At 41.0% G+C, this 11406-nt stretch overlaps 1 protein-coding gene across 4 annotated transcripts in view; it reads right to left on the bottom strand.

The window, feature by feature from the left end:
• LOC311131335 (afadin- and alpha-actinin-binding protein-like) overlaps nt 1–10667 on the bottom strand; it is a 29756-nt gene extending 19089 nt beyond the window's left edge. For 2 of the 4 annotated variants that reach the window (XM_084164267.1, XM_084164263.1), the window contains exons 1-2: nt 10484–10667; nt 1802–1937 (exon numbers count right to left, since the gene is read on the bottom strand). In XM_084164267.1, coding sequence (XP_084020393.1) covers nt 1802–1820 — 19 coding nt within the window. In that variant the 5' untranslated portion in view covers nt 1821–1937; nt 10484–10667. Of the gene's footprint in view, nt 1–1801; nt 1938–3232; nt 3714–9817; nt 10365–10483 lie in introns of those variants that run through there. The other 2 variants (XM_084164264.1, XM_084164265.1) reach the window with 2 other exon arrangements.
• Between the last annotated feature and the right edge of the window lie 739 nt (nt 10668–11406).

An 11406-nucleotide genomic window follows, 5' to 3' on the forward strand; every position in this document is an offset into this window, starting at 1 on the left:
TCATCTGACTCCTTGAATCCAACGTAGACACCGGTGGGCGAGGGGTACTTGTTGCGGATGATTCTGACGACGCAACTGAGTAACACTCGTCTCTGACCACGGCCAAGTCGTTTGCCTTTCAATCCCCATTCCAAGACCACAAGTCTATATTGCCTAGAAAATAAATAAATATAAATATCTGTGCGAAAGCAAAATAACACTAGGTCGGGGTACTGACGAGCATTTGGGTGACTGATGACATTTGACACAGCCTATGAATACTGTAATGCTGGGAAGCCTATTCATCACATAAAAACGACCTGTACTTACTTTATTGACAGCTGGCCATTAGGTCCCTCTGGCAGAGGTCTCTTCTTCCAGTTTCTCTCCTCACCGGACACATATAGATTTTCCAAGGCTGGCATAAGCAGGTCCCACTCTGGGCAGCAAAGACACTCGTCTTCAGCGGGCATCAATTGGCATTGCCCTCAGGTACACCATCAGTCCCCAGATGTCCTGAGTCTGGCCTCGGCTGCTAGATGAATATCAGCCTAAACCTCTGCCTGCTCTGTCTCTCTCCTTTAGCTTCCATGCCCCACTACCTTACACGCACGCAGTAGCGAGAGGAATTGAGAACAAGGGAGTACACACATGCACGCCAATATGCGCAACGGAAATTATCGCTTAAGTTCTTCAAAATGGGTTATAACGTTGCGGATAAAGTTCGGTATGACAATTTCATGTGTACAACATCTAAAAACATGCATCACGATACTGAGAGCTTTGCCGTTTGTAAAATGATTTGCTGTTTGTAAAATTACATATTTGGGTGTTTTTTTTGGGACGCCCTGGAACTCCAGAATGAAGCTGAGGAAGTCAATTGCTGATGGGGTACGTTTCTGCACCCTTCTTTAACATGCTATTTAAATTCATTTTTTAAAGATGAAAGCCCTAAATAGTGAAATTCTCCTTCAACATAGTTGACACACCCAATAGGCTACAGTGTAAACACTGAGTGAAAATCCAACGCTATTAGCAACGCTTGAATTCCAACCTTATTGTCAGTATAATTTTGAATCATTAGCAAATGGTTCCAATAGTTTTTTCCATCTGGGATTTTAAAACTACTTCATATAAGGTTTCGTGTAGGCTTACCCTGGCGTGACATTTTCATAACCGCACAAATCTCTCTCAGACAAGGTAACTTTTATTAATAATTAGTATAGCACATTTCTTTGAGTAAATTGAGGCGAATATATTGATAAAACTCACCTTGTCCGAGAGAGAATTACACGGCTATCAAAACGTCACACCAAGGTAAGCCTACACCAAACACACAATGAATTAATTAAAAAATAAAACAAGAATTACAATGTGAAATATGTATGCCAAAAAAGAAAACATTGGAACCATTTCCGTGTTTTTATGGGTATTATGTGGTGGACTATTGGGAAGCTAAATAGTATAATATCTTTGTGATAACAGAAAGGCAATATGAGGCATTCCTTTTACGAGTGAGTTTTGGAATCGAGGTTACTCTAGGCACACAACCTTAAAATAGCATTAATCTGCTATTTCTGTCAATTTAATCTTCTCCTTTACACATGAGGCTTCACTTTATGTAGAGCAAAAGAAAAATGAGACAGTAGCAGCCTAGCTACTCATCACTGCATCTTTAACTAAGTAGGCTAGCTCTATACTACTAGGACACTTCAGTGGAGTGACGAATGGAGAATCGTAATCACACTAAACAATGCAGAAAAACTGCATCACAATTGCAATGAAAACCACAAGCAGTACATAAGGTCAATGCAGTACTCACCAAGTGAAGATTCTGGCATCGCTGCAGTCCTCCAGACTCCCTCAGGGCGACGCTTCAGAACACACCGAATGTGTCTGGATCATCCGCTACCTCCCAGGTTACATGCAGCTCACGGAATAGCCTACGCAGACGGCTCCTGAAATAGAGGGGCAGATAACAGTGGACACGAGACACAGGATTACTAGGGACGACGGACGTCTACAAGGAGGGATGGAAACATGCAATAGCCTAAAGAACAGGGGAGTGTGGGGAGCTTATTAGGGAGGGACAAAGCCAAATCATTTATCTCAGCAGGCACCAGTTCTACAGCAACACAGGCCGGGATTCATATTGTCTTTGTAGGAATCCACAGGTTGAATTGCAGTTTAAGGCACTGATGGTTGTTACACATCAAATAGAGGAAAGAGGGAACCACCAAGTTAGAGCAAAGAAACTGGCCAATACACAATTTTACCAATGAAGTTAAGCTATTAACAAATGGAATAGCTACATACCATCTCCTCATGCTCTTATCACCAGCCTAATCCAAGAGACATAATATGGTCTTTTATCTACAGAAACAGACAGTCCCTTGTGCAAATAGAACAACCCATGGCTTGTAGGCTATCTTTTCAAAAACAGATGACCAGACAAGCACTGAGGAAATGAATAATTGTAGGGTTAGCCTAGGGCTATAAAATGTAGGCTATGTCAAGTCTGAAAAGGGTAAATTGGGGTCAACATAAACAAAATCACAATAACAAAAAAATATTTTTCTTTAGAAATGGGATAACAATTTATGCATGTTGGGTTTGTTTCAATAATTTATATTGCTTTACCACCCAGACCATTCAGGACCTTCTGGTGACACTTAATCTAATTGAATCTATTGGACAGATGGTGAACCTAACAATCTTATTTAGGCTAGTCAGACACTTAATAAACTGACTGTTAATTAACTTGATAAATCCTGGCCACTGGGCACAGACATCAGTTCATTGTCTAGTTTTGATTTACATTTGGTTGAGTTGTCAACTAGCGCGTATTCAACATGAAATCAACAAATAATGTCATGTCATTGGTTTTAGGCCTAGGTTCAAAGATGGGTGAAACAAATCCAACTTGTTTTTCACGTTGATCCAACGTCATCACAGATTTTTGGGGGTTGAAATGACGTGGAAACATAGTTGATTCAATCCGTTTTTGCACAGCCTGATTCCTTCCATCTGATTGAGTTATCCCACTGGGCACAAACTGCTTGAATTAACGTTGTTTCAAAGTAATTTGTCAATGTATTGTGATATGGAATCTACGTGGAAAATACATTGGATTTGCAAAGTCATCAACATAAACTGTTGTTTTGAGGGTGAAATTTCAACCACAGGATTATTTCATCATGGTAACCAACTTTCCACATAGATACACCTTGTATAAAATTAGTTGAATTCCTACCTTTGAAACAACGTCAGATCTTGAACTTTACATCCACTTTCAGAAAAAAAAATAGGCTGGGCAGCATCTCCTACTGGAGACATGATCTATCTACAGCTATCCAACCAGTTGGTGCGATTATTCGCAAATGGAAGAAACACAAAAGAACTATCAATCTCTCTCGACCTGGTGCTCCATGCAAGATCTCACCTCGTGGAGTTGCAATGATCATGAGAACGGTGAGGAATCAGCCCAGAACTACACAGGAGGATCTTGTCAATGATCTCAAGGCAGCTGGGACCATAGTCACCAAGAAAACAATTGGTAACACACTACGCCGTGAAGGACTGAAATCCTGCAGCGCCCACAAGGTCCCCCTGCTCAAGAAAGCACATATACAGGCCCATCTGAAGTTTGCCAATGAACATCTGAATGATTCAGAGGAGAACTGGGTGAAAGTGTTGTGGTCAGATGAGATCAAAATCGAGCTCTTTGGCATCAACTCAACTCGCTGTGTTTGGAGGAGGAGGAATGCTGCCTATGACCCCAAGAACACCATCCCCACCGTCAAACATGGAGGTGGAAACATTATGCTAAGGGGGTGTTTTTCTGCTAAGGGGACAGGACAACTTCACCGCATCAAAGGGACGATGGATGGGGCCATGTACCGTCAAATCTTGGGTGAGAACCTCCTTCCCTCAGCCAGGGCATTGAAAATGGGTCGTGGATGGGTATTCCAGCATGACAATAACCCAAAACACAAGGCCAAGGCAACAAAGGAGTGGCTTAAGAAGAAGTACATTAAGGTCCTGGAGTGGCCTAGCCAGTCTCCAGACCTTAATCCCATAGAAAATCTGTGCAGGGAGCTGAAGGTTCGAGTTGCCAAAGGTCAGCCTCGAAACCTTAATGACTTGGAGAAGATCTGCAAAGAGGAGTGGGACAAAATCCCTCCTGAGATGTGTGCAAACCTGGTGGCCAACTACAAGAAACGTCCGTCTTCTGTGATTGCCAACAAGGGTTTTGCCATCAAGTACTAAGTCATGTTTTGCAGAGGGGTCAAATACTTATTTCCCTCATTAAAATGCAATCAATTTATAACATTTTTGACATGCGTTTTTCTGGATTTTTTTGTTGTTATTCTGTCTCTCTCTGTTCAAATAAACCTACCATTAAAATTATAGACTGATCATGTCTTTGTCAGTGGGCAAACATACAAAATCAGCAGGGGATCAAATACTTTTTTCCCTCACTGTATCATCAATGATACTATATAGGTCTATATAGCATTTGCGAAGTCATCAACAGCTATTGTTTCAATTCAACCCAGGGTTCAACAAAAAATAGACAAAACATAGGCTTTGGTTGATTTCAAAATGTAATCTTCAAGTTAATAATTCATATGTTGGATTCACATATCCATCTCAACCAAAAATCTAAATGAAAGATTAGGACTAAATCAAATCAAACTTTATTTAAAGTGAATTTAAAGTTTGTTTGATCTGATTTAGTCGTATTCTTTAACTTTGATTTTTGGTTGAGATGGAGACGTGTCAACGCAACCAAATATCAACATTTGAAGATGTATTTTCTGCTTACATAGTTCCATCTTTGCACTGACTTAATCTGGCTTTAATTCCAGTGTCTACAAATGTATAATTAATATGTTGGATTCACATCTTCATCTCAACTGAAAATCTAAATGAAAGAATATGACTATATCAAAGTTAAAGAATACGACTAAATCAGATCAAACAAACTTTAAATTCACTTTAAATAAAGATGGATTTGATTTAGTCCTTTAACTTTGATTTTTGGTTGAATTGGAGACGCGAGTCCAACATATCAATTATTAATTTGTAGACAAACTGGAATTAAAGCCAGACTAAATCAGTGGCACCAAAGATACATCTCCTTCAAAATGTTATTTGGTTGCGTTGACAACCAACCACAATTATTATCACTACTGCAATACAGCAAATACCCTATTACTTGTCGATAAGTTAACAAAAGTATATGTTGGATTGACGTCTCCAACTAAATCAAACATTTTATTTTAACAACTGGATTAAGCAAGTGGCTCAGATGAAACTATCCAAGCATTAGATAAATCTCCTTTAAATGTTGATATTTGGTTGCGTTGTTAACCAAACACAATTCAATATTACTTTTGTAATACAGAAAATAGGCTACATTTAGCCTATCTTACAAATGAATTTAACAGTATTTATTCAACCTTAAAATGAGTGACATCCAGGGTTCGAAATGAAGGGTGTCCCGTCGTCCTGGGGACGATAAAAAATATGTTGGATGGTTCAAAACAGACATTTGGACAGTTGCGGGACAATAGGCCAGAAAAATATAAAATGCATACAACAGTAGTTCCATACTAAAATGTTTAAACACAGAGACGAGGCTGATGAAACAGATCACAACATTTAGTTTAAAATTTGATAAACTATAACTAATTCATCAATAAGTGCATCGATGACGTCGTCCCTACAGTGACCGTACGTACATACCCCAACCAGAAGCCATGGATTACAGGCAACATCCGCACTGAGCTAAAGGGTAGAGCTGCCGCTTTCAAGGAGCGGGACTCTAACCCGGACGCTTATAAGAAATCCCGCTATGCCCTCCGACGAACCATCAAACAGGCAAAGAGTCAATACAGGACTAAGATTGAATTGTACTACACCGGCTCTGACGCTCGTCGGATGTGGCAGGACTTGAAAACTATTACAGACTACAAAGGGAAGCACAGCTGCCCAGTGACACAAGCATACCAGACGAGCTAAACAACTTCTATGCTCGCTTCGAGGCAAGCAACACTGAAGCATGCATGAGAGCACCAGCTGTTCCGGATGACTATGTGATCACGCTCTCCGTAGCCGATGTGAGTAAGACTTTTAAGTAGGTCAACATTCACAAGGCCGCAGGGCCAGACGGATTACCAGGACGTGTACTCCGAGCATGTGCTGACCAACTGGCAAGTGTCTTCACCGACATGTCCCTGACTGAGTCTGTAATACCAACATGTTTCAAGCAGACCACCATAGTCCCCGTGCCCAAGGACACTAAGATAACCTGCCTAAATGACTACCGACCCGTAGCACTGACGTCTGTAGCCATGAAGTGCTTTGAAAGGCTGGTCATGGCTCACATCAACACCATTATCACAGAAACCCTAGACCCACTCCAATTTGCATATCGCCCCAACAGATCCACAGATGATACAATCTCTATTGCACTCCACACTGCACTTTCCCACCTGGACAAGAGGAACATCTACGTGAGAATGCTATTCATTGACTACAGCTCAGCATTCAACACCATAGTGCCCTCAAAGCTCATCACTAAGCTAAGGATCCTGGGACTAAACACCTCCCTCTGCAACTGGATCCTGGACTTCCTGACGGGCCGGCCCCAGGTGGTAAGGGTAGGTAACAACACATCTGCCACGCTGATCCTCAACACGGGGGCCCCTCAGGGGTGCGTGCTCAGTCCCCTCCTGTACTCAGTGTTCACCATGACTGCATGGCCAGGCATGACTCCAACACCATCATTAAGTTTTCCAACGACACAACAGTGGTAGGCCTGATCACCGACAACGATGAGACAGCCTATAGGGAGGAGGTCAGAGACCTGGCCATGTGGTGCCAGGATAACAACCTCTCCCTCAACGTGACCAAGACAAAAGAGATGATTGTGGACTACAGGAAAAAAAAAGAGGACTGAGCACGCCCCCATTCTCATCGACGGGGCTGTAGTGGAACAGGTTGAGAGCTTCAAGTTCCTTGGTGTCCACATCACCAACAAACTATCATGGTCCAAACACACCAAGACAGTCGTGAAGAGGGCACGACAAAGCCTATTCCCCCTCAGGAGACTGAAAAGATTTGGCATGGGTCCTCAGATCCTCAAAAAGTTATACAGCTGCACCATCGAGAGCATCCTGACTGGTTGCATCACCGCCTGGTATGGCAACTGCTTGGCATCCGACCGCAAGGTACTACAGAGTGTAGTGTGTACGGCCCAGTACATCACTGGGGCCAAGCTTCCTGCCATCCAGGACCTCTATTCCAGGCGGTGTCAGAGGAAGGCCCTCAAAATTGTCAAAGACTCCAGCCACCCTAGTCATAGACTGTTCTCTGTGCTACCGCACGGCAAGCGGTACCGGAGCGCCAAGTCTAGGTCCAAAAGGCTTCTCAACAGCTTCTACCCCCAAGCCATAAGACTCCTGAACAGCTAATCATGGCTACCCGGACTATTTGCACCCCCACCCCATCTTTTTACACTGCTGCTACTCTGTTAATTATTTATGCATAGTCACTTTAACTCTACCCACATGTACATATTACCTCAACTAGCCGGTGCCCCCGCACATTGACTCTGCACCGGTACCCCCCTGTATATATAGCCTCCCTACTGTTATTTTATTTTACTTCTGCTCTTTTTTTCTCAACACTTTTTTGTTGTTGTTGTTTTATTTTACTTTTTTATTAAGAAATAAATGCATTGTTGGTTAAGGACTGGAGTATTTCTTCATACATTATTATTATTATTATTATTATTATTATTATTATTATTATTATTATATATATATATATATATATATATATATATATATATATATATATATATAATCTTTTTCAGACAACCATGACCCACTCAAAACCTCCCGCGATCCACAATTTGGTCACGACCCACCAGTTGAGAATTACTGTTCTAGAGAATATGGTTGTATTTCCCTGACCTGAACTGAATGCACACTGTAAAATGTGCAAAGTGTTTCTGCCTCGCGCACGCACGTGAAGAGCTGAATGACAGATAAAGTTTGTTTCATTGACTTAAAACAGAAGTCTACTGAAATTAGACTTTTTCCTTGTGTTCCTTGGCTATTTACATTGTTTTGTTCACAAACTAGGTTGTTTGAGTTTCAACTGCTAGGAAAGAGAAGAACCGCGGATACTAGTCAAACTCAATCTCACAGGCACAAACATGACTCGAGTCGCATTACCACAGTAATCCCCCGCCCTTTTGGGGCAGGTAAACATTTGTCTCATCTGTGATATTTTGGTTAAAAGACTCAGGTCACAAAAAATGCAATTAAATTAAACAATGTGCCACATTACTGCTTACTAGTAATACATTTATTGTTTTTAGGAACATTACAAAGCATGCTCATCCGTTTTTTTTGTTTTTGTTGGTGCAATTTTAGCGGAAGACAATATTTAGCCTGGTAAAAAATCTGAGTGGCTGGTAGATTTTTTTATCTACCTGCCACAGTGGCTGGTGTACCAAAAAGTACATTTTAGGCCCTGGCCGTTATCAAGTGGTGGCGCTCAAAAAGGTCACGGCGACCATTCTTCAGTGACTGAAGAGGGAGGGTGAAGCAGAGAAAGTGAAGGCTGGGGAACACACAATCTTTATTGTACATTGTTGTGTTATGTTGTTTAATGGGGCAGCTGGTGGTGGAATGTAATGTCTCCAACTAAATTTTTTTCAGTAACCAGTTCACAACAACATTATTCTCTCTTAGATATATTGTAAACGTGTAAAAGTACTGCAAATGACCTAGGCCCATGTTGGCATATCAAAACATAACATTTTGGGACGGTTCAAGTTCAGTTTGGGACAGTTGAAATTGCACTTCAGGACAGTACCAGGACGGTGAGGAAGAAAGTTAGTCGCGAGCCATGGTGACATCCATGGCCACATTGAGGTTACTGTAAAATGTTTTCTTATGTAATCATAGAAAGCGTGCATGTTCACGATAGTGTGCAAAGGTCGCAGGTCTGTGGAGATCTTCACAATTGATATAATAATCTGCACGGAATCGCTAACAGCATTGATCACTTGCACTATGTACTTTTAATGTAATCTCAACTGCAATTCAGGTCATTGTATTGTGCTATTAGGCCTAGATTAAGCACAGTGATAAAACATTAAATTGTTGTAAATACAAAATATCTGACATTGTAGTCCCATTTGAACTTTGTTGTACTTTTAAAATGGTTGAAAGTGCAGTGATAACACATTTATATGACAACTAAATCAACAATCTGACATTGTTTTTCCATTGGAATTTGGTTGTGCTTTTAGATTGTTTAAAGTATAGTGATAACACACTGGAAATTCAACAAACTTCATGCAGTATTTTTGAGTGGGTGAATAATATTACTCAAATGTCCACGTTGAAATGACATGGTGTGCCCAGTTGAATGTGTGATTTAGAAATCCACTTACAATACCAGATAAGTTAATGATACAGTCTCACTACATTGTCGAGTTTGAGACTGACTGGATAATGTTCGAGCCCGACTAAAGTGGTCCCAGCTGGTGAATGGTGGAAGGCTCGAGCTCCCCGAGGATTTGTTATTGATAAATTGGCTAGGGACAGCTTAGCCAATTATTGGACTAAAGCTACTCCTTAGTCCAAGGACCTTACATGTTTTGTTTAAAGGGCGAATTGGCCCAAGAAGCCAAAACAGCCAAATACTCCATCTAACGTGAATCGAGTCTCAATTGCTGCACGGTCCTAGAAACAAATCCCTTTACTATTCTATCACATCAAAATAATTGTACAAACGCAAAATACACACGTACTGTACACTGTTTTAACACAGTTGCAGCCGACAGAATTTCAGTGACAACACGTTTGTGGTGTTCATTAGCACAAGTAGTCCGCCTTCTTCCGTATGTTTTCCGTAAACAAGCGCTGTAACATGGAAATATGGTAATGTCTGAACCTTAACTCTATAAAGTTGTGTATTAATTTAACCTTTTGTTTTTTGAAAATAATTTCTCGACAGTATGATAGGTTCTTAGTCTTCCAAAACCGTAACGCAAGCATGTTCAGACCGAGCGTCGCGGCTCTCAACAAAACTACCCCGTGCTAAACATATGGCTTAGAACGCGTCTTAACCAATCACAAACGCTTGTTTTGACCAGCCCGTTGTAGAATAAAGGGCAAGGGATAGCTAGCAAGACAACAAGCTGGATAACTCATATATAACTAGTCTAACAGCGCAGTTAATATCGTTTGCAGGCCAGTTTTTTAAGCTACAGTAGCTAGCTCGCTAACGATTACTTGTTTGGACCAATACGAGAACGGTCAAATGCACGAGGAAGCTGCGCAGACAAGCTGCTGTCAAACCAGGTACAGTAGAATTAGCATGCTACTAAAATAACGCCAATATCTAGGCCAAGGGATATGCAAGTGTCTCCTACATAGAACATTCTACAGATGACATGTAATAAAACTTAACCTACGTTTTTATGTCATCATGAAGGTGCCCCGAAAAAACTCATAAGCCGCCTCACGAGCTTGCAGACTCCGGGAGCTGACAAACCAAACACTACAGCGATTGGCTACTGCGTTGTCAGGCAACCAACACCTCCTTACTCGATTGGCTGTAAATCTATAATATCTTTTGACAAATTCCCAAACTACACTTTCAGCAAGCAGGTGCATGTTTGAAACATGATTTCAAAAAGTTACAATGTTGCAATGATGTAATGATGTGACCTGCCTTTGATCTTTCACCCAATCCTTGTGTACAATCAATGAACCATATCACAACCCTGTTCCTGGAGAGCTACCTTCCTGTAGGTTTTTGGAGTGAAAACCTATAGGACAGTTGCTCTCCAGGAACAGGGCTGGTGTAGAAACATATTTTCAATCAACTTCCTAATACAAAAAATATCTGTCAACACTGCATGCGAATGGCAGGCTGCTGAAGCTAGATAAGTGCAATGCTTTTCACTGAGAGTGAGGGTGCATAATGGTGCATCAGCACTATTGTATCTGCAATGTGGCAACAGTTCATCACACAGGCAGTGTCAGTTTGTTTGTTCTGGGTCAACCAGACATGTAACTGCCATCAGGAGATAAACCTTAAATGTAATGTGTCAAGTTTCAATTATAGTAACATTGTAAATAACACATACTTTTGCCATATCTTTTGAATGGTTTATTGCCAAATGATGTATTATTTGTGTTGCACCAGAGGAGAGCCATGTTATAAAGAAGTGAAGAAATTCAGAATGATCACAGTTTAATTCTTATTTTGGTAGCTATGAGGTGTGTGGGAAATGCAACAGAAAACACTAAACCTCACTACCAACAAAATCCACTACATAGCAATACATAACAATAACCTGCTTATTTTACACATGGAATCAAATCAGGTAAT

This window comes from Coregonus lavaretus (genome assembly GCF_964263955.1).
Source record: "Coregonus lavaretus genome assembly, chromosome: 6".
In the NCBI taxonomy this organism is placed as follows: domain Eukaryota; kingdom Metazoa; phylum Chordata; class Actinopteri; order Salmoniformes; family Salmonidae; genus Coregonus; species Coregonus lavaretus.